The sequence below is a fragment of the Palaemon carinicauda genome, chromosome 8 (assembly GCF_036898095.1).
Source record: "Palaemon carinicauda isolate YSFRI2023 chromosome 8, ASM3689809v2, whole genome shotgun sequence".
NCBI classification, from domain to species: Eukaryota; Metazoa; Arthropoda; class Malacostraca; order Decapoda; family Palaemonidae; genus Palaemon; species Palaemon carinicauda.
In genome coordinates, this window is record NC_090732.1 from 54512705 (window position 1) to 54536092 (window position 23388).

At 38.5% G+C, this 23388-nt stretch overlaps 1 protein-coding gene across 1 annotated transcript in view; it reads left to right on the forward strand.

The window, feature by feature from the left end:
- Nucleotides 1–12107: 12107 nt before the first annotated feature.
- Nucleotides 12108–23388, forward strand: part of LOC137644894 (uncharacterized) — a 49992-nt gene continuing 38711 nt past the window's right edge. The window contains exons 1-2 of the mRNA XM_068377775.1: nucleotides 12108–12292; nucleotides 21537–21650. Of these exons, the coding sequence (XP_068233876.1) occupies nucleotides 12239–12292; nucleotides 21537–21650 (168 nt within the window). The 5' untranslated portion in view covers nucleotides 12108–12238. The remainder of the gene's footprint in view (nucleotides 12293–21536; nucleotides 21651–23388) is intronic.

The window sequence follows — 23388 nt, forward strand, 5'->3', positions numbered from 1 at the left end:
GAGAGAGATTGTATGTAAACAGTCTTTATATAACTATTTTTGTTAAAATAATATTTTTTGTGCTAAAATCTCCATCAGACCAACGGATCATCCGATATAATTTTTGTTCTTTTTCTTAGGCCATACGACCGTGTTGGCTATGTTTTGGGCATGACTGCATTTTGTAAATAAATCATGAATAGTTTTAGGAGTTTTATTTGTACATCTAATGGGAATTTATAGAAGTAAAGTGAACATAATTCATTTATCCTTTAAAATAATTACATGTAGCCAAACAAATAGTAGTAAAGATGATAATGCAATGAAGGAATGATACCATACTTTATCTTTAGCTTCAACATCGGCAATAACATACCCAGTTGCCATAATTTGTCAGCTTAATGAAATAACCTATCATCTAATGTTAAACTTAATTTCTGAGGAGGCCATGGCTTATTGCACAGTGAAAAAACATGACAAAGACTTTATGAATGGCGGAACGATACATAAATGTGGGTGGGGTATCTGTGCTAGCCTAGTAATACTACTGTAGCAGTATAGCCGCAACAGTAGTATACATGAATTAAACGTTTAGGCCAACTGCTGGGATCCTTGAGGATCATTTAGCACTTCTTATAACTACTCGAGAAATGAGTTTTTATAGCCAGAATTTAAATTTTCTGATCCAACAATGTCCATGATAGCCTTCAGTGTTATCCTGAATTATAACGAGGCCAAGGTGGGTGGAGCCTCTTGAAGTCATCATTCTGACGATAATTATTGGTGAAGGTTTAAAGCCAAAATACGGTACCGGCGTTCTTTTTTTTACAGTAAATAGGTAGGTAGATAGACAATGAATAAAAATTGCTTGACATTGGATATAGCAGTTATCAAATCAAGCTGGTCTACTACGTTTTTGAAAATTACCAACTATTCCATACACTTTGTCAATCTGATTGTGACCTATAAAGTAGACTGTAATTTCTTAGGAAACTTATTTTGGGAGTTAGACAAATAATCGAAGTGTTTTTGTATTTATTAACATATTTTGTTCGTTTGTTCATTATGACAATTCCCAGTGGAGAGGTTTCAGAGTTCATAAAGGTGTACTGCTTTGCTTTTATTTACACTTTTGTGTTATTGTTGGCAGAGGTATAGCCTTCGTTACGTATAACCAATCATCGATCGAGAAAGAGAGAAGAAATGCCGTCATAAGTTACGTAACGAGTGCGTTCGAAACCTTTTCTCTGAGTAAGTTGGCCCGTCTTCAAAAATCGTCACTTTTACTTAATAAAGTACCAAATTTATTCAACCTACGTAATGCAGAATATAGTCAAAATTTATGTGTAGATATAATGTGCATTCTGAATAAGCGTTATATTTATGAAATTCATAGAAAAAAAGTTATTTCGAAAAAACCGTGTTACAGAGGCCCTGAATCTCATAGTAGATATTATTATGAGTAATCATCTTTAGAGTAATTTTTCAGGATTTTTGTGTCGCCCTGTTTTTGTGAATTAGCATAATGATAAAGTTTTTCCAAGCTGTATGTATAGAGCAGGGGCTTTGTGTAAAATTCAGCGAGTTTTATTACTATGGAATCTCCTCCATCTATTATTATTATTATTATTATTATTATTGTTATTATTATTATTATATATATACATATATATATACATATATATATATATATATATATATATATATATATATATATATATATATATATATATATATATATATATATATATAAAGGACTATGAAGCGTGGAGCAGATGATAAATGGAGAAGTATTGATTTAAAAGCTTACCTTAATGTTATGAAACATGTGGTTGAAGTATTTAGAAACATGGCTTTAAGCCCAAAAAGAATCTTGTGAGTTCAATTAGGTTTTATTACCTTACACGCACCCAGATACTTAATGGCTAATACAGTACTTAGCTTAAAAGCTCTAGCGTTTGGTGTCGATAACTTTCATGTTTTTTCATTCAATTTGCAGCTCTCGGGAATTCTACACGCGCATATTTTCCCACGCCATTGTATCATATTCCCCGTGTCTCTTCATTCTTACTCTAATTTGATTTTGCATTTTTTCTTATTTACTTTTCAAGGACTACCTAGAGAGATCATTGTAAGATATTTTTGTTTTGTTATGCAAATACAAATCACCAAAACTCAATTTCATAAAGTGAAAGACATCATGAAAAGTGCGCTTTTTCACGTCTTTTAATTTATTTACCGCTGTAATTAATGAATAGGAACATTAGAAAATTGAATAATTCCAAATAGATTATAGGAATCGTATTAAGGGACAGGGTTACCTTCTTCAGCTGTTTTGCTTAATTACTTTGGTCGTCCTCTTACAGTGATCTTACAGAACAGCCAAAGTTCTTACAGTTTGAATTGTAAAGAACCGTTTGATTTTCCATAATAGCCAGTTAGAGTATCATTAGTTGGGGAAATACTAAAGTGAATTTTCATTTTCCTTAAAGGATTTAATTTTGTAGGTGTACAGATATTACAATTGCTGCAGATGTTCATTGGATGGGCAACCAGACGTCTTTTCCTATCCCAGGATCTTATAGTTCCCAACTGAAACAAAAATATAGTGCAGCTTATTGTTTTCTGCTAAGTAGTCAGTTCTAAATCTTTTGCTATCTATTCTTGGTTGTCTTTTTTTTTTTTTTTTTACAGATGAGTATCCTTTTTTTTTTTTTTTTTTTTTTTTTTTGCAGTGGCGTGGACCTCTTGTAATGAACCCCGGGGGGGGGGGGGACGCCAACCGCATGGCGAGCGAAGCAAGTAAATTCAGGTGTATTCTGAATCCTATATATCACTAAATTTCTTATATTTCAGTAATAAAAGTGTGTGTGTTTATGTGTGAGTGCACTATGGAAACATCAGGTAGTAGGTTGGCTAACGCACCAGCTACCCGTTAGGATAATACCGCTTAAGATTTATTGGATCCTTTGACTGGCCAGACAGTGTTACATTGGATCCCTCTCTCTGGTTACGGATCATTTTATCTTCGTCTACACATACACCGTGTAGTTTAGCGTATTCGTTCCAAATTCTCCTCTATCCTCATATACCTAATAACACAAATTGCCAAACAATTCCTCTTTGCTCAATGGGTCAACTACTGCAATGTAATCAATCAGTGGCTACTTTTCTCTTGGTAAAAGTAGAAGAAACTCTTTAGCTATGGTCAGCAGTTCTTTTAGGCGAAGGATACTCTAAAATCAAATCATCATTTTCTAGTCCTGGGTAGTGCCATAGCTCCTGCATCATGGCCTTCTACTGTCTCTGATTAGAGTTCTCTTGCTTGAGGGTACAATCAGGCACGCTGTTCTATTTTATTTCTCTTCCTCTTTTAAGGAAGTTTTCATAGTTTATGTATGAAAGATCTAATTCAATGTGGCGAAATTTCACCGGTTTATACTAAATAGCCCGATGTACTTGGCTGATCACAAGGCCTTAAGGGCTAACCTCTCAAAACCATTCGGGAAATAAGTAGAATACGGCTATATTTTAACAAAATTTATTATAAAAATAATAATCTAATACGAAAAACATAAAAAAATAAGCCTTTACTTGACATACAAAGAGATACCTGACTTAAAGAACATGTGCGTGACCGAAAAAAAACTATGTCCGCATCGGACTCAAGATTTTAGCAAAATTAATTAAACATTAGGAAAGTTATCACAATAAACGCCTTACCGAGACCTTTTTACGTATTTTACAAAATAACACTGATCCCCTGGCACAAGGATCGATGAAATATTTACAGATACAAATTTTACACAACTCTAACAAGACCTACATGGAAACCGACCTGGGTACACTAGGGTAGGGAGAGAGAACAATTAGAACTTACTGTGGTTGGGGACGCCGGATCAAAGAGGCAGAGCGGGCCTCTGCAACCTCCGACGTCACCTTTTTCCCGCAACTTTTTCTGAACCTAAATTTCTAGATTGGATTTTTTTATCATGTTACAATAGAATGATGTTACATTTCTTAATCTTAAATTACAAGTGGACGATTTCTTTAGTCTCAACGCCTCCCCTATCCGGCGGTTTCTCTTTTTGGTTCTAAACATTCTCGTCTTGAATGACATTCATTCGCCCGCGAGATCTCTCCTCTCCCTCCAATTTGACGCAATCGTAGGCGGAGTCAAATGGCGGGAATTTTGATTGATCAGGTCGAAATTCCCGACATCCTCCACGCCCCAAATAAGGAGCGATGAAACGTCGGTCAATTGGACAGGGCTGGACTCGGGGTGGGGGGAATGACTTACTCCGAGACTCTGTTAGGCTGGCTGCGTAGCGCTCCGCAACGACTCGAACAGAGTACGCATAATGTACAACACACAGCAATGTTACCCCGGGGCAATAAACACAATCAATAATATACATATAGCCATACAACAGTTCAAATTAGGCAATGGGCCTAGCAATTCTAATGTGCTCGTGTATAATACACATAAGGAACAGCAGAAATTAGTGGTAATGTACACATACATATTACAAAATTCAAATGGCAAAGCAAGTAGGCAATGGGCCTAAAACAAACCAAAATAACAATGGGAATGCATACATGACAATTCCAATGCAAAGGCAATTAGGCAATGGGCCTAAGACAATCAGAAAATGGCAGAAAATGGCAATGGAAATGCATACATAACAATTCAAATGCAAAGGCAATTAGGCAATGGGCCTAAGACAATCAGAAAATGGCAATGGAAATGCATACATAACAATTCAAATGCAAAGGCAATTAGGCAATGGGCCTAAAACAATCAGAAAATGGCAATGGAAATGCATACATAACAATTCAAGTTCAGTCTGCCTTAACTCACAATAATCGAGACTTATATAGCGCTGCTACATGCAGGCTGTTACTTGATGGAGTACAAGAGGGAGGGGCTGGTTCTGCGCAACGCTCGGTCTGTACGCACGAGCTCCCCCTTTTCACTCATTGTTTACAGCTACGTTTTATATATCATCACCTTTCAGCAGACAGTCCATCAGTTCTTGCTGTTTCGCGGCAACCCTTCTCAATGGGCGTGCAGAACGTCCTTGTGCGTTCGTCTGCTCTGATTCCGTTTCATTTTCACTTCTCTCACTAACTGCATAGTTCTCACCTTTCTCGTCGTTGTCGTCCGTTCCTGTGGCTGGTTGTTGAGTTGTCGTAGCTGGTGCCATATCCTGGTCATCCCCAGACGTCTCCACTATCCCTGGCATTCCTGCTGTCGAACTGTACGCGCCCTCTTCTCCGTCATCGCCGTCGTCGTCGTCTTCTCCTCCATCGTCATCCTCAGAGGGGGCTATTTCTAGGGGAACCAGGTGGCTGACAGCTCGCAGCGACTCGACACCCTCAAACAACACTTTAGCCGAACACACGACTCCGTCGTCGTCAGGATACGTCTCCAGGACACGTCCGAGAGGCCATGTAGCTCTTTTCTTATTTTCTTGTTTAACAAGCACGATGTCTCCAGGGTGCAGCTTGGAGGGTTCCCCGGACCGACAGTCGTGCCGGGCTCTCAAACACTCAAGTATTCCCTTCTCCATCGTTCTCGGAACGCCTTCAGTGAATCTGTCAGTCTTATGTAACGATCACGTAGCTTCCGAGAGGTGAAGGTTGCGTTGAGATGGTCGTCCGGCAAGATTGGTGCCATGAGGTGGACTTGGTGTCCTCTTAGCAAATGGGAGTGGGTGAGGACTTCATCCTCGCGCTCGTCACCGCTGTACATAAGCGGCCGATTGTTCACCACTGCTTCTGCTTCTTTCATGAGGGTTAGCACGTGGGTGTCCGGCAGGTACTTCTTTCCGAGGGCTATCTGGAGGGTCCGTTTCGTTACTCCTATCAAACGCTCGAAGAACCCACCTTTCCAAGGTGCACGGGGCGTCTGAAACCGCCACTTTATGCCAGTTTTCCTCAAGAACTGCTGGACTTCATCTTCTTCGTAAAGTCCTTGCAGGAGGTGGCTGGCAGCCTTGAAGGTTTGATGGTTATCGGACATGATGAGCTGCGGGGCACCATGGGTGGCACTAAACCGTCTTAGTGCCAACACGAATTCTTCTGCTTCCAAAGAAGGACAAAAGTCAAGGTACACGGCTCTGCTAGCCATGCAGGTTATGATAAGTATATATCCTGGCCACGTTTCGGTTTGTATGGCTGCTGTGTGGTCCACTCCGACCGCTGTGAAGGGTTTTGTGAGGGTGATCCTTTCCTTTGGCAGGGGGGGTGGTGGTGGCTGTCTCGTTAGAGGCTGGAAGGCTAGCTTGCATTCGGGGCATTGCCGCACGGTTCGCTTCGCAATGGAACGTAGACCCGCCACCCAACATTTCTGTCGAAAGATACCTATTAGAGTATTTACCCCACAATGCAAATGTAACTGATGTAAATAATTTAAATACATCCTAACTAAATGCCATTTGGCTGGCAAGAGAATTAACTGATCAGTTTCTCCTACTTGGGACACTCGTCCCCTGGTGCAGCTGAGATTATCTACTAATATTAGATTCAATTGTCTGACAAAATTAGCAACTTCACGAGGGGGTCTGACTCCGCCCTCTAAGTAGGCATAAACAGTAGGCAAATAATGTTTTTGCTCTAATTGGACAACAATACTGAACGGATGCCGTTCTATCTTTGTAAACTTTAAAATTAGTCTGACTACTCTCAACAAGAATTGGAACCCTACTTCCCTTTTCAGGATGTCCCAAATCTCGCCTGGGGGGGTAGGACACATCTCCTCCCTTAACTCTTGTACCGCCGCTACTACGTGAGTTTGGTGTAGTGAATCTTCCTCCTTGCAAGGAACAGGCTTTCCCGTGGTCCTGAGGAATTCTGGACCGTTCCTCCACAGGGAGTTAGCTTGCAATTGTCGAGCCGTTGCACCTCGGGATAGGATATCGGCAGGGTTCTGATGACTAGGGACATGGTTCAGACTGAAACTACAAACCTGCTGAATAAAAATAATCTCCGCCACTCTGTTAGAAACAAGCACATTTTTATTAGACCTGGCATCGGGAGATGCTACCCATGCCAACGTTACCTTACTGTCGATCCACATTACTATTTCCCGTGGCTCGATCAGTTCCTTGAGTGTTCTTGCTAGTCTGCTGCCTAACAACAAGGCCAGTAGCTCTAACTTGGGGATCGTCAGTTTGCTCATCCCTTTCGGAGTGATCCTCATTTTGCTAGTAACTAAACTTACCCGTTTGCAATCGTCCCTGGTATATGCCACTGCTCCATATGCCTTACTGCTGGCATCGGTGAACACATGAAGTTCTAAACCCCTTTTTCCTATCGATCTTTGAAAGGTGATGTCGCTCACCGCTTTCAAATCACTCAACAATTCACTTGCCTGTTTAGCCCTTTCTTCTCCTAACACATCATCCCAACCTACATTATCCTCCTATAGTTGTTGGAGGAAAAGTTTTCCCTTTACAAATAATGGGCTTATCAAACCTATCGGATCGTAAATGGAGACTAACAGGGAAAGTACCCTACGCTTCGTAGGCACCCATCCCTCCCCTAACTCGCAGATCCTTTTACTTTCTTTCACACACAATCTGTCCACGTCCCGGGCCCATCGCAGCCCGAGCACATTCACACTCACAGGCTCACTCCACTGTTTCTCACTATCGAAGGCCAAGTGATTGCTTGCCCACCCTTCCAAGGGCATACCCGCCCCTTTTAAGATGTTATGAACAGACTCATGCTCTTGCCTCATATGTTCTAAATCCTCAAATGTGGCCAGATAGTTATCGACATAAAAAGATTTCATTAAATCTGGGCGGCCTTCCTCTTTAAAATGACAATTTAATATCTGTTGTAGCAAAAATGGACTAGCTGTGATGCCGAACACCACGACTCTAAAGGCGAAGGTAAGCGCTCGACCAGCTGCCTCGCGCCACAGAAATCGTGTGCATTTGGCATCACGAGGATCTAACAAAACACGATGGAATGCTTTACTTATGTCGGCTAACATGGCATATCGGTTCAACCTAAACCTTATGATTAAACTATATGCTACCTCTACCAAATTGGGCCCAGGTAAGAGACATTCATTCAATGACTTACAACCCTTTGACTTTGCCGAGGCATTGAACACGATTCTAAGGGGGGTGGTACGGCTGTCTTTCTTAACTCCAAAGTGTGGCATGTAATAACCTTCCACTATGGGATTTTTCACCTCTGATATAAAACCTGCTTCGATATATTTATCTATCACTCCCTGATATTGTTCAAAATATTTCCTATCCTTTCTGAATTTGGTCTGCAACGACTCTGACTGCGCCACAGCGTTACGATAATTTGTCTCTGGCCTAGCATCCGACCCGAATGGTAGGCTAACCTGATATCCCTCAGGTTTTCTCACAACGCTTTGTGATACCTTTCGCACGGCCTCGGCCTCGCGAACAGTGTATTGCTCAGATGGGGCGATGCCAACACGGTCTAATCGCCACCACTCGTCTACATCACACAGATATGGCTCGTTCGTGACTCTGCACACTCTCAACGTTCTTACTTGTTCGATCTTTTCCCCTTGGAACAGCCACTGTGGCACCTTCCCGTACGGGGACATACCATTATGCGTCAAGAAAAAATTTATCCCATCTATTTTTTCAACACCTATAATAAAATAGCTAAAATAATCAGCCCCAACTAATATGTGCACGTTCTTCATGGTATCTGATTGGTTTGCTGGATCGGCTAACGTGACTCCCTTGGTCAACAGATGCTGTCTGACCTTTACATAACCCGCGTTATGTATTGGGACGTCCACGTGTTCGTGTGCCACCAACTTCATACGCACGATTCTTTTCTCATTTCAACCCTGCAACTTACTACATCGTATTGTCCGCTTATTTCCTCGGAACCAAACGGAGCTATATTTAAGGATACTCTCCCTACCACCAGTAGGCTTAATTGACGGACAATTTTTGCTGAGATGAAGCTCCTCTGGCTTCCTGAGTCGAGAAATAGGCGGACTCGCTTACTACCTTGCCTTAGTTGGATACCTGCCATGGCTGTTGGCAAGATAGTGCATGGGAGGTCCACATCAGACCTCTGCGTGATCTTTGCGCTTGTGCATGGTTTAGATTCTACTTTAACTTTGGATGTACGGGGGGCAGTTTCGTTCTGCGCAGGCGTCGCATTTACTACGGGGCGGGACGTTGTTGATTGACTATTACTACTATGACTAGGGATTGATTGCGGTCTACCCGCATCGCAAATTGCAGTGTGGTGCTTAGCATTACAGTTTCTACAGGAATTTGAAACGGGACATTTATCGCTACGATGGCCTGATTTCGTGCAATTAAAACAAAGACACCATTTTATCAAAATGCGACGTCTAGCAGCTATGTCAGTGACTTGGCGACATCCGTGAGGCGGGTGCTGTTCGTTACAAAATGGGCAAGAATTATGGTGGATGGGATGGGTTTTCGGTCTTACACTACTGTCTGGTCTTTTGTCACTCTCAAGACTGTCGCCTCTCTGCAACGCATCGTCTTCTAGCATTCTCACAATAAAATCTATTGCCTCGAAAAACTCGTCCAACGTATAGTCGCATTTTCTCAAATGCTCTACCACTTTGCGGTAGAGCTTTCCCTCTGACAGTTTTTGATTAATGAGGCTCATGACCATGTCCTGGCCTATGTCATTGGTACTCAGTCTTTTGATTTGTTCAATAATGATGGTCAACTCAAAACGGAACCTTATGAGTTCTACTGGGTTTAGTGACAGCACAAAGATGTTGGCTAATTTACGGTGCAGAATCACGAGTGTCTGGTGCACGTTGCCATATTGCTTATCTAATAGGTCTAATGCTACACTATAGTTCGCGGCGGTTACACTTAGAGATTTGATGATTCTAAGTGGCTCTTTGCCCAACGTCCCCAATAAATATGTGAATTTAGACACTTCGTCTAAATCAGCTCTTCTATCCACGTGGATTGTGAATAGTTCATGGTACGATGCGTACTCTTGCACTTCCCCTTCAAACGTGGGGAGAGGCAGCGGCTTCAACCTGGGGAGGGCAACATTCCCCGTTGAAGGGCCTTTCACTTTATCTATCCTATTATACAATAGGGTGGAAGCATGTGTAGCTTCGCCTAACATGTGCCTGATTCGGGCTTCGATACTAGATTCTAGTTTCACGCGCTGGCTTTTGTATAACTCTTTAAGCTGTCGGACCTCTGCCTGCAACTCCGTTACCAAATTCTGGTAAAAGGACTCAGAGTAGGTCTCTAATAGCGCCCTTTGCGTTTCGCTCAGTAAGTCTTGCACTAGGCCCATCGACGCCTCGATGTGCACGATCGTGGACACCGCCATCTTAATTAACTTTACTTTACGTTTGGGGGGGGGGGGGGGGGGTTTGGCAAAGCAAGGAAAGAAAGGTAACTTTACGTTAGGAAGGGACTCAAAGAAACTGACCCACGTGGGCGATCGCACATCGGGACGTAGACGACCTTTAATTGTTACTTCTCTCCCACCCTCAAAAGCTCATATTTTAGTTAAGTCCCGTCCGGCTCTGGGAAGCGCTTGTGATCCGGTTCGAAGGACCAAATGTGGCGAAATTTCACCGGTTTATACTAAATAGCCCGATGTACTGGGCTGATCACAAGGCCTTAAGGGCTAACCTCTCAAAACCATTCGGGAAATAAGTAGAATACGGCTATATTTTAACAAAATTTATTATAAAAATAATAATCTAATACGAAAAACATAAAAAAATAAACCTTTACTTGACATACAAAGAGATACCTGACTTAAAGAACATGTGCGTGACCGAAAAAAAACTATGTCCGCATCGGACTCAAGATTTTAGCAAAATTAATTAAACATTAGGAAAGTTATCACGATAAACGCCTTACCGAGACCTTTTTACGTATTTTACAAAATAACACTGATCCCCTGGCACAAGGATCGATGAAATATTTACAGATACAAATTTTACACAACTCTAACAAGACCTACATGGAAACCGACCTGGGTACACTAGGGTAGGGAGAGAGAACAATTAGAACTTACTGTGGTTGGGGACGTCGGATCAAAGAGGCAGAGCGGGCCTCTGCAACCTCCGACGTCACCTTTTTCCCGCAATTTTTTCTGAACCTAAATTTCTAGATTGGATTTTTTTATCATGTTACAATAGAATGACGTTACATTTCTTAATCTTAAATTACAAGTGGACGATTTCTTTAGTCTCAACGCCTCCCCTACCCGGCGGTTTCTCTTTTTGGTTCTAAAGATTCTCGTCTTGAACGACATTCATTAGCCCGCGAGATCTCTCCTCTCCCTCCAATTTGACGCAATCGTAGGCGGAGTCAAATGGCGGGAATTTTGATTGATCAGGTCGAAATTCCCGACATCCAATGTTGTTACTGTTCTTAAAATATATTATTTTGATTGTTTATTACTTCCCTTGTAGTTTATTCATTTCCTTGTTTCCTTTCCTCACTGAGCTATTTTTCCCTGTTGAAGCCATTGGGCTTGCAGCATCTTGCTTTAACAACTAGGGTTTTAGCATAGCTTGTAATAATGATAATAATAATAATAACTCAATACCAACAGTAGATATTTGAAACTACAAGTAAGACAGTCATACTCTAAAGAATAGTAATATATAAAATAAACGACCAATCATATTTTCATTATTTCATTAGTAAATTATAACTAAAAATCATAAAAAAAAACTAGAATTTACAAATTAGCACGTGCGCACCATGATAACTATTTGAGTGTGGGATATTTACTTTTCCGGGAGAACCTCCCAACAACATATATCTAGGCTCCACCATAGGGATTACAGTGCTATCCCTCCCACGCCGTCAGAGAGAATTTCTAGTGATGTGGTTCGTAAACTATGCACACAATTTCAAGTCCAGATAATTCGTGATAGATATATACTAGACATGTCAGTACCAGTACCACGTAAGTGTGCAGGCGCTGTGCGGGGCTCAGAAGAACCCATATCAACTGAGAGTAATGCACAAAGTAATCAAAGGACAACACTGCAAGAGCGTGAAATAGAACAGCAGCATTTAGGAGGTTCAAATTTATTCTAAGATCTGTCTTGTGGCCTAAATTTAGAATGATGATTGTGCAAGAAGAGCCCACCTTTGTGGAAGATTTTGCCAATGCGTGGAGATCGTGCTCCAGAAAAACCTCCTTGCAACAGGCAATGAAGATCCGCCTTGAGTGATAGGAGCACAATCACTCAGCACATGATCAGGGAAAAATGCATTGGATATTACAACTCGTAAACCTTCACACTAATAACCTGTCCAGAGAGGTACGTCCACATAAAATCTTTGAATGTATACTGTAGATTTGTCAGCACCAATATCAACTTATAACCAGGTGCTATTACAGCTCTTTCTTAGAAATCCCGTTAGATACTAGGCAAGTAATCAATCTACAGACAATATCATTAAAAGTGGTAAGGGAGCACTAGTGTAACATTTCATTTATTTACTCTAAATTCTACACACTGGCTTTAATTCAGAAATAAGGATATTCACCAAAGAAGCACTTAAGAGAAGGAGTTCAGTTAACGGAAGTTTGTGAATGCACTGGCTTTCGTTCATTTCTAGTATGTGGCCACATTTGCTACTACTCCAAAGGCTTGATTGGATGCGTTGGCAAAAACATGTAATGATGCTTGGTACCCTGATGGATGTTTCTGGGCACCCATTCAAGATTCATCACCCAAAGCCACTGCATAGGACAGTCGCTGGTGAGATCAGGCCTATAGGGCCGTATATTGATGAGAACAGAGAGACAACCTTTCTCTTGATGTCAACATGTGAGTAGTCCTTAGATATCAATTACAAATGTAGCGTGACAACTAGAATGTCTTTGACGGTGTTCCAGTTGGGATCATGGTAATTGGGTAGGGGGTGCCTCAGTGAAGTCTCATGATAAGGGGGCATTGTTGGTCCATTTGGTTAGGGGAATGTTGGCTTGCAGCACGAGGGATTCAATGGAGGGTCTTTTGCTAAGGATGTTCGTGGACAAGTAGTAGCAACGTTGAAAGTTGTCATTTTAGAAACTGGATATAACTTTCAAAGCAAGACCCCTTGTCTGAGTATTCAGATGGTGTTGGATGGTCTGATTATGCTAGTACAAACTCGAGGTATCCCCAAATAGTTCCACTTTAACCTTAAATTCTAACTGTATCGATCGATGCATATGGAAATCAGTCAGTAAAGTCCTAACTGCCTCAATTTAGTACGCCTCACCAAAATTTGACAAGTAATTTCTGAGTTTTGAATCAGATTTGTAGAGTAAGAATGGGCTACAAAGTAGCACTTTACGTGGTCATTGGTAAAATTGAGTCCATTCTTGAGTGTACGGAGGGTGGATGGCCAGGACCCGGTTACTAGGCTGCAAGGCTTTGGTTACATAAGTCATGTATGTCTACACTCCTTAGAGAGCCATTATCATTTATAAGCACTGAGTGACGCATTGATAATGATGTAAATTACGTTCTCTCAGAATATATACCTTCAGAAAATAATTTTGATAATTCTGTTGAGGATGGTGGTGGTGATACTATTACTCTTTCTCCTTGCCTATCCTCGCCCCACTTTCCTCCCTCAACTCCACCACCCAATCACCCGCTCCCCACCCTGTGGCTGCCAGTACTCCCTTATGTCCCCCTGAAATGTAATAAGAGTGAAACTTATCTTTAGAAAATTATGTAATGTAAATCAGAGCTTGTACTTTTCTTTTATTTTAGAAATATGATAATATAGTGAAACTTACCTTTATGTCGTCCTTTTTTTTACAAAATGTGCTTTTCTATGGCCTTTTGAAGATACAGTGTGGTGTTTTCAACCAATTGTATAAGGCTTAATACCAAGGATATTTATTTTTCTTATGTTTCATGTTTTTATAAAATTTCGTCGGTAACTAAGAATCAGTTACAATCGACACTAGCCCTGCATGGTAGTAAGGGCATTAATTTATTTTCCATTACTGCAACTATTTTATATTCATACAATTTTTACTTTTTATATTACATGTGTTTACATGTAGACCGAAATGAATTTAAATTTATAGAATTTTTACTATATATATTACACGTGTTTGTCATGTAGACCGAAATTAATTTATATTTATACAGTGTCAACTATACAGTATATTTTGTGTTCACATGTAGACCGTAATAGATATTGCATATATTTTATTTTCATATGAAATTATCTATTTTTATGCAACCCAACATGGTATTTTCTGCTACAAATACATTTTTCTTTTGCTTCTGGAACATATAATGTTTTCAAGCAAATGTGTAAGGCTTATTTGCACTGATATTCTTTTTTCTGATATCTTTCATTTTCTATGCAATTATAGGGTTAACTACTTTCACCTTTGATGCTCGACTGTGTTTTTACTATTTGACATATCATAGTAGGAAAAAATAATTCTGGTGTGTAAATTAAAACTCTTCAATTCCATGTATGAAAAATTAACCTTTACAATTTTGAAAATTCGGCCTTAATTGTGGTTCTTGATTGAGTCATCCTAGAGAATTGCAGATCCTAATGGTTAAAGTGTTAAGCAATGACCTCTGACATACTGGAATCCTTAAAAAAGAGGAATCGGGAGTAGTTACACTGCTCCGGGATGATTGCTACCCAGAAAAAGGCCTTGGATATATCTACCATCTGGTATAAGGGCTTCTCCCTGAACTGGAGGATTATGGACTGTATTTTTGATGCGAGGTTCGAACCTGTGTACAAGGTGTCGTCTACAGACCTTGAATTCGGTCCCGCTTTAACTGATGCATTGAACACTCTGCGTATAGGTGAGGAGGTGGAGTTTTTGAGAACAGGATGATGAGGCAGGTATTGCATCATTTCATAGCTATGCAGTTCTAACTCAACCAGATCGATGAAGCCCTCATTGAAGTATTTGAAAAAGATGGCTTGGTACTTGGAGAATAACCGAGGGTCCTTATATTTTTTCAGGAACATCTTCTGGATGAACATCCTAACAAAGTTTATATCTGGGCTGCTATATTGTATATATTGATATATATATGTGTGTATATACATGCATATATATATATATATATATATATATATATATATATATATATATATATATATATATATAAATAAATTTATATAAATATATGTGTGTGTGTATCAACATCATTATCATCCTGCATCACAAGTCCACTGCAGAATAAAGGCCTCAGACATGTCATTCCACTCACGTCTGTTTATGATCTTTTTATACCAATTTATACACGGAAATTTTCTTAGTTCATCAATCCATCGCCTTCTCTTCCTTAGCCTGTTTCTTTTGCAATCTATAGAGACCCATTCTGTTATGCTTAATGTTCATCTATTAGCTGCCATGATCATGTTATATCCTGCCTATGTCCATTTCTTTTTCTTATATATTGTTAGAATACTGTCTATTTTAGTTTGCTCTCGTATCCATGATACTCTTTTTCTTTCTCTTAGTGTTATGTTAATCCCATTATCATTCTTTCCATAGCTCTTTGGGTTGTAACTAGCTTATGTTCTATGCCTTTATTAGCCTATGGCTCCAAGTTTCTGATTAGTTTATATACTGTATATGTATTTAAGTATGTGTATTTATGTATGCATATATACATATGAATATTATATCGACGGGTTCTCGTATATTCTAGATTCCCAAGATTTTTTGCGATGTTAAGATGAATTTAGACCAGTCACTCAATCCGAAATTTTGCTCCAAGATATACGGATGTTGAAGTTCGTTACATTTATCCATTGTACCATTATCAATATATTTTTTTCCGCTTTCATTTCAATCATATTCGATTAAGAATTGTTTTGAGCGAATTCCAGTGCTTACTATTTCAGAAATATGTTCATTTTCTTTTGTCGTGATTTGCTACCGTCAGCTATCTTTGACTTGACAAAAGCTGTAGAAAATTATTTGAAACTGTGAAGTTCAGCTTGAAGAGATACATTCAGGTCCATCTTGTTTTGTTGCTTTGTAGGATGAGTTGGAGAAGGGTTCAACAGCTGTTGTTTTTTATACTTCAGAGTGTAGACTATCAAGGAAGCATAGAATTTCTCCAAGATTGCAGGAGTTTGTCGTTGGTGATTCTATTGGAAAACCGTCAATAAGCACAACCTTTTATCTTATTGTTAAGGATACGGCACGGATTTACTTTTCTACTCTAGTGCACCTTATATGTTGTAAGAAGTGAAAAGACTGTTAAGTAATGAAACATACACGCTTATGAAAGCATTCCAGTTACTTGACTCATAAAGTACGGAATTCTTATCTTTCGATAAATTGTGTTGATTTATTCAGGCCTATTATGCCCGCTCTGAAGATCTCAAACATGAGCTCTTCTCTGCAAAACGCATGTTAGAAAGACACCACAAGGACGTAAATGACACTGGAAGACCTAAACCGTCGTTAGATTTACCGAAAACTTTTAATCCATATGAGGAGGCATTTCTGTAGTGATGCCTCTGTCGTCAGCTTCAGCAGAGAGAAGCTTCTCTGCTCTGAAATTTATTAAGAATACTCTCATAAAATGCATTAGGCAATGCCAGACTAAATAATCTTGCTGTGTATCAACTGACAGTATGAAAGTTACAAGACTAGATTTAGAGGAATTTTTGGATAGGTTTAGAGAAAATCACACGAACAGGAGAATATTGTAAAAATGTGTCATGTCGCAGTAGTCTGTTGCTTCATCGTATATAATGTAAAGCAAGCATTTTTTTATTTTGTTGAATTCAATATATATATATATATATATATATATATATATACATATATGTACATATATATATATATATATATATATATATGTACATATATATATATGTATATATATACTATATATATTATATATATATATATATATACATACACACATATATATTATACATATTAAATATATGTACATATATGTATATATATGTATCTATGCATATACATATATATATATATATATATATATATATATATATATATATACATATATATACATATATATATATATATATACAGTATATCTATCTATATATATATATATATATATATATATATATATATATATATATATATATATATATATATATATATACAGTATATAATACATGATAGACTTATGAAAGTTATTTAATTTCATGTATTTCCATGCTTATATTCTACAAATTCTCTTCGTACAGGAATGAATACATTTTCCAAGTAATCTGTAATTCTTCTTGTTCTGTAATTACGAATGATTATAATGTACCTGATTTCTATGCATCTCTGTTTTACTTGATACAGTATAACAGAATCACAGATACCTGTAAAATAGCTGAATATCCAGCGCTAATCTCAGAATATGCCCAAATACCCTTCCCCTATGGCTTCAGAATGTTTCTGAAATTCGCATGTATAGGCTCTCTCCGATAGCCTAGTGCACTCCCATAATCAGCTGTTCCACTTATAGTCAATTTTTTTAGCGAGGCATATTTGCACCGACTCGCAGGGGTGAACCTTTTAGCTCGGAAAATCTCCTAATAGCTACTTGGTCGGAAGGATTTTTGTCCGAATACCATCATTGTTTTCAAATGATTACCTAGTAATGTGAATCAAAACTGATTTACTAATCTAAATTTATCCCTTAGAGATAGGTTTTGTCAATAAATAATGTTAAATAAATAGATATATTATAAAGTATCGTGATGGTAAATCTAAGTATAATAACACCCGCCGAAGTCAGGGAGAGGAGCATGCATTCATGCTTCATAGTCCTTACCTATGTAGGCCTTGATGTTCCAACTCTTCTAGTGCCCTGTGGAGCCCAGTTTAAAGTTTGGTGAATTAATCTCTCTTGGGGATTGCAAAAAAATAGCCCTAACCATCTCCATCTACCACACGCCATGATCTCATCCACATATGGCGCTCGAGTAGTCTCTGTTAGAGTTTCATTTCTAATCTGTATAGCGATTTAACTCACAATATTCTTCTTAGTGCTTTGTTCTCAAATCTATAAAATCTGTTGGTTATTGTTTCATTGTCATACCACGACACCTGTCCAACAGTACTACTGATCTCACTAAAATGATATGTAGCCTAATTTTTATATGTAATTTAAGGGTATTTGATTTCCAAATTTTACTTAACCTAGCCATTGTCTGATTTGATGTTTTCTATCTTTCATTAAACTCCAATTCTAAACACCCTGTAATAGAGATCATAGTTCCTAGATATTTAAATTATTCTACCTCATTAATCCTTTCTCCTTCCGATAATATTTCATCTTCCTTTGCATATTCCGTTCTCATCATCTCCGCCTTTCCTTTATTTTCTTGAACTCAACCTCTAGGGATATTTCATGCATTCTGATAAGCAAGCATAGCAACTCCTGCGGTGTTCTGCTAAAAAGCATACTCTAGGTCAGCTAATCTCTTATTATCAATCCAGTCCAATCCATCTTCCCCATCCCCATCAGTTCTATGCATTACAAAATGCATAGAACATTCCCTTGGAGTACTCCACTGTTCAATGAAAATTCATCTGATTGGACTCCACTAACATTAACTTTGCACTTGATATGCTTATTAACAGACAATCAACTTTACACATTTAAGAGGAACTCCATAATAACGCAGGACTCTCCACAAAATTGGCTGGTGCACACTACCAAAGGCCTTTTCATAGTCCAAAAATGTCATTAAAAGCGGATTTCTGTATTCTACACATTGCTGTACAATAACAACATGTCTTAAAATGAAAATTTGGTCAGTACAACTTTTACCTTTTCTAAATCCTGCTTGTTCATTTCTCAGCTTTTCATCAATCTTTTTCTCTAGTCTCTTTAGAATGAGTATATTATATATTTTCATGACAACTGACGTAAGTTTTATGCTTCTGTAATTATTGTAATTAGTCATATCTCCTTTTTGGGCCATTTTCACTAACACTTACAGCTGTCATTCATTAGGTTTTGCTTATTACTACCAGAAACTAATGCCTCGCCATCACCAGAATCCTATATATCTAAGACAGTAGTCTTTATCGGCGGTACTATTTGTTGTATCCAGGCTACTACAGATTTCTTACCATTGGTATCTGTTCACCCACTGGAATAATATTAGTTTATTAGTGTGACTTTCTACATCTCATCCTTTATTCCTCTTTAACCATAAAAGAAACCCTTTCTGGTACAACTCAGGAACATAAATGGTGGTCTACCCTTAAATCTGCACTCCTTGGTGTAGATGCAACAGTTCCTCCTTTACTTGAACCAAATGGCTCAGTCACTCACTGTCCAAAGGAAAAGGCAACCCTTTTGGCTGATGTTTTTGACAGTAAACAGAGTAATGAAAAACTTGAACTTCCTCATTCCTGTTTTCCTGAGGCTAAACTAACTAGTTTAGCTTTTCGATCTCATGAGATTAAAGCTCTGTTGATTGACCTTGATGCTTATGGAGGTGTAGACCTAAATGGTCTTTTCCCTTTGTTTTTTTATAAAGACAGCAGATTTCTTAGCTCCAAAGTTATCTGTTATTTTGCGCAAGTTAGCAAGAAGAGGAGCTTTTAGCACTTGTTGGAGAATTGGTAATGTTACTCCTCTATGTAAATGTGTTTGTGGTAGCTCAAGTCCCACTGATTACCGCCCAATTTCCATAACTCCCATTATCTAAAGTTTTTGAACGTCTTCTGGCAAAACGTCTTAATAGGTTTGCTGAAGGTAATCATCTACTCCCTAGTTTGCAATTAGGTTTTCGTAAAGGCCTTGGAGCATGTGATGTCCTTCTTACAATCTCCAATGCTGTACAGAAATCCCTTGATTGTGGTCAGGAAGTTCGTATGATTGCCTTTGATTTTAGTGCTGCCTTTGACCGTGTTAATCATGAGGCCCTTGTTTTCAAACTCAAACAGTTGGGAGTGGGTGGGTCGTTTCTTAGCATTATTATTGATTTTTTTAAGTAATAGATCTCAAAGAGTTGTTGTTGATGGGCACCATAGTGAGTATAGGAATGTGATATCCGGTGTTCCACAGGGTAGTGTTCTTGGCCCATCACTTTTCATACTATATACACATGACATGTGGTTTGGCCTAGAAAATAAGCTTGTTGCATATGCAGATGATGCTACTCTCTTTGCATCAATTCCATCCCCTGAATGTAGATCTGGGGTTGGTGAATCCCTTAACGGAGATTTAGCTAAAATTAGTGCATGGTGCAAATTATGGGGTATGAAGTTGAATCCTAATAAAACTCAAAGTATGATTGTACGTAGGTCAAGGACGGTGGCTCCTCAACATCCGGATCTCAGTATTGATAATGTTTCTTTAAATTTGTATGATTTTTAAAATTATAGGTGTGATTCTCGACAGCAAATTTACTTTTGAGAAACACATTAGGTCTGTGTCTTCTTCAATTGCACAAAAAATTGGCTTATTGAGAAAGTCTTACAAGATTTTCGGTGATCAATCTATTCTGAAGAAACGTTTTAATTCTTTCATTCTACCTTATTTTGAGTATTGTTCTCCTGTCTGGTGTTCAGGTGCTGATTCTCATCTTAATTTGTTATACAGAAACTTACGGTCTATAAAATTTCTCATTCCTGATCTAGATATTTATCTTTGGCACCGTCGTTCAATTAGTTCATTATGTATGTTGCATAAGATTTTTCATAATTCTGACCATCCTTTACATTCAGATCTCCCTGGACAATTCTATCCTGTTCGTAATACTAGGCAGGCAGTTAACTCTAACTCTCCATCATGAGGCTCAGTACTACACAGTATTCTAGAAGCTTTATTCCAGCTTTTACCAAGTTGTGGAATGATCTTCCTAATGGGGTAGTTGAATCAGTAGAACTTCAAAAGTTCAAAGTTGGAGCAAATGTTTTTATGTTGACCAGGCTGACATGAGTCTTTTTATTGTTTATATATGACATATCTGTTTTTGACGTTGTTAATAGTTTATATAGGACATATCTGTTTTGACGCTGTTACTGTTTTTAGAATGATATATATTGTTAACTTATTCTCATCATTTATTTATTTCCTTATTTCCTTTCCTCACTGGGCTATTTTCCCTGTTGGAGCCCTTGGGCTTATAGCATCTTGCTTTTCCAACTAGGATTGTAGCTTGGCTAATAATAATAATAATAATAATAATAATAATAATAATAATAATAATAATAATAATAATAGTAATAATAATAATAATAATAATTACGTTATATTACTGCTACAACTCTGAATGGCTTCTTACTCGTAAACAAAACTCTTGTATAAAAAAATATGAAACATATGTCATAACAATATTCATAACTTTATCTCTGCAGAGTATTTTCTTTAATCGGTTATAACTACATTCTGGAAAATTTGAGGTTTATTTTTATAACATTAATCATATTTCACTTAATTTATAAGTATCTCTACAGAGAACTAATAGTCCTCACGCGAGGTAACATATTAATCGTGTCTAATTAATCCAATTATTTTGATAATCATTGTGGTGTTCAGCTTTGTATTAATAATTCAACTCTTCTTTTTTCAGAATTTGTCTTACTTCAGTTCTTACGCAAACAAGCTGATGTTAACGACATTATTGGCAACATTCATAGGGTTCACTTTGGGAATATCCTCTAATGATTTAATCCAATATGCTAAGGTAAAGTTATCGTTCTTTTATTTCTATCACAAATTTAGTAGTACCATGGGTTTTAATGTTTCTCACTCAGCAGTCAAAATCCTCAATCTTTGGAAACAGCAAACTTAAGGAGTAGCCTACATGAAATATTGTGTAATATGATTCTGTTTCCTGACTTGCATTTGCATATTGCAAATATCACAACTTCATTGTGTAAATATTCATTTACATACAGTATATATATATATATATATATATATATATATATATATATATATATATATATATATATATATATATATATATATATATTTGTGTATATATATTTATATATATATATGTTTTTTTTTTGGGGGGGGAGGGGCTCACCATGCCGTCCTGATGGAAGGTTCCTTTAGGTAGGCTTTCCAAAGGATGTTTGCTACAGTGATACTCCCAGAGAAATAAACCGAAGGTTTCCAGAATTCTAACTCCTGGTGCAATTTATCCATAATATAACTTTAAGGATAACGCATAAAATCAGGGGATGTATTTCTAGATACGACACATAGCAATCTTCACCCCGAATAGAATTAACTCTTTGAGGGAGAAGAGTGGCAAACAAAAAGGGAAGCCATTATCTAGGTACCCGGTTGACCTCCTATCCGTACTACCACCGGCCGCCATTCCTTGTTCTGTAGCATTTAAGCTAAGTGCGCTCCCAGCCTTTTCCCGGTGTTTGTTACGGATTTTTGGAATATTAATCATGCAATCTCCAGCATCTTCATCCTCTGGAAAGTTGAGTATTTATTCTTTCCTGTGTATAATTTTAGGCTCCCTTCTCACAGTTAAATTCGTATAATTTAAGTGTGTTTGGTTGAGCATAGCCACAACTGGAGGCGGCCATTTTAAGACCACTGTCGCACATTATAATTGCATTAAAGTTTTATTTAGTCAGCAGAGCGACATTCCCGGTATTTAGCTATAAATTTTAGCTAGTTAGGCAAATTAAACTAGTGAAGATTATGCATACGATATTATTTTATTCCTCTTCCTAAATGTGACTTTACTTTTCGTATACGCCGGGGGCCCTAGTGGTACCAACCCTGGCCGCAGTCCCCACCGGAGTTAGGCTAGCCTAACTCGTATTTTATACGTTAGTAAAGTAAATCCCCATGTTTAACCTCACCCTATCGTTCCTTATTAATTCGGATGGGGACATACATCCCCTAGAATTTATGGATAAGGTTCGATATATATTCTCCTTTAGAGAAAAGAGGCTAAACCTCTATCTTTCGTCATTGCCGTTGAGTAGAACTCCGGCTTGACCTAGATAGTTATAACACCGTCTGTCTTCTTTGCCGCCGAGTATCCCAGCCCAGCTTTGAAGTTAGATGGTAATTCAGGGTACCCTGGCTTGCAGCCAACAATGTCGCCGACAGGGGAATCTTTGTTCCTCTGCCACCCACGACGTCATCGGCACAGGAAGCCATGCTTCCTTAGTTCACGGCTGAAGGTAGGCAGCATACCTGCCGCCGCCTTTCTCCCCTGCGAACTATAAGACCCTTCCCCCCCCCCTCTGTCCTTTAGTGTCGGCCTAGCCGTCACAAGATTCTCTCACAGGTACTCAGACAGTTATCCCGTGTTGCCGGGTTGACTGCGTTGCCGGCCGGGATCCTACCAGCGGCGGTTAGGTAGCCCCCTCGGTCACTTCCTCCTTATGTCCTTTCTTCACCGGAAGTGAATGCCCCGGGGGGAAACCCAACATACTGTTGAGAAT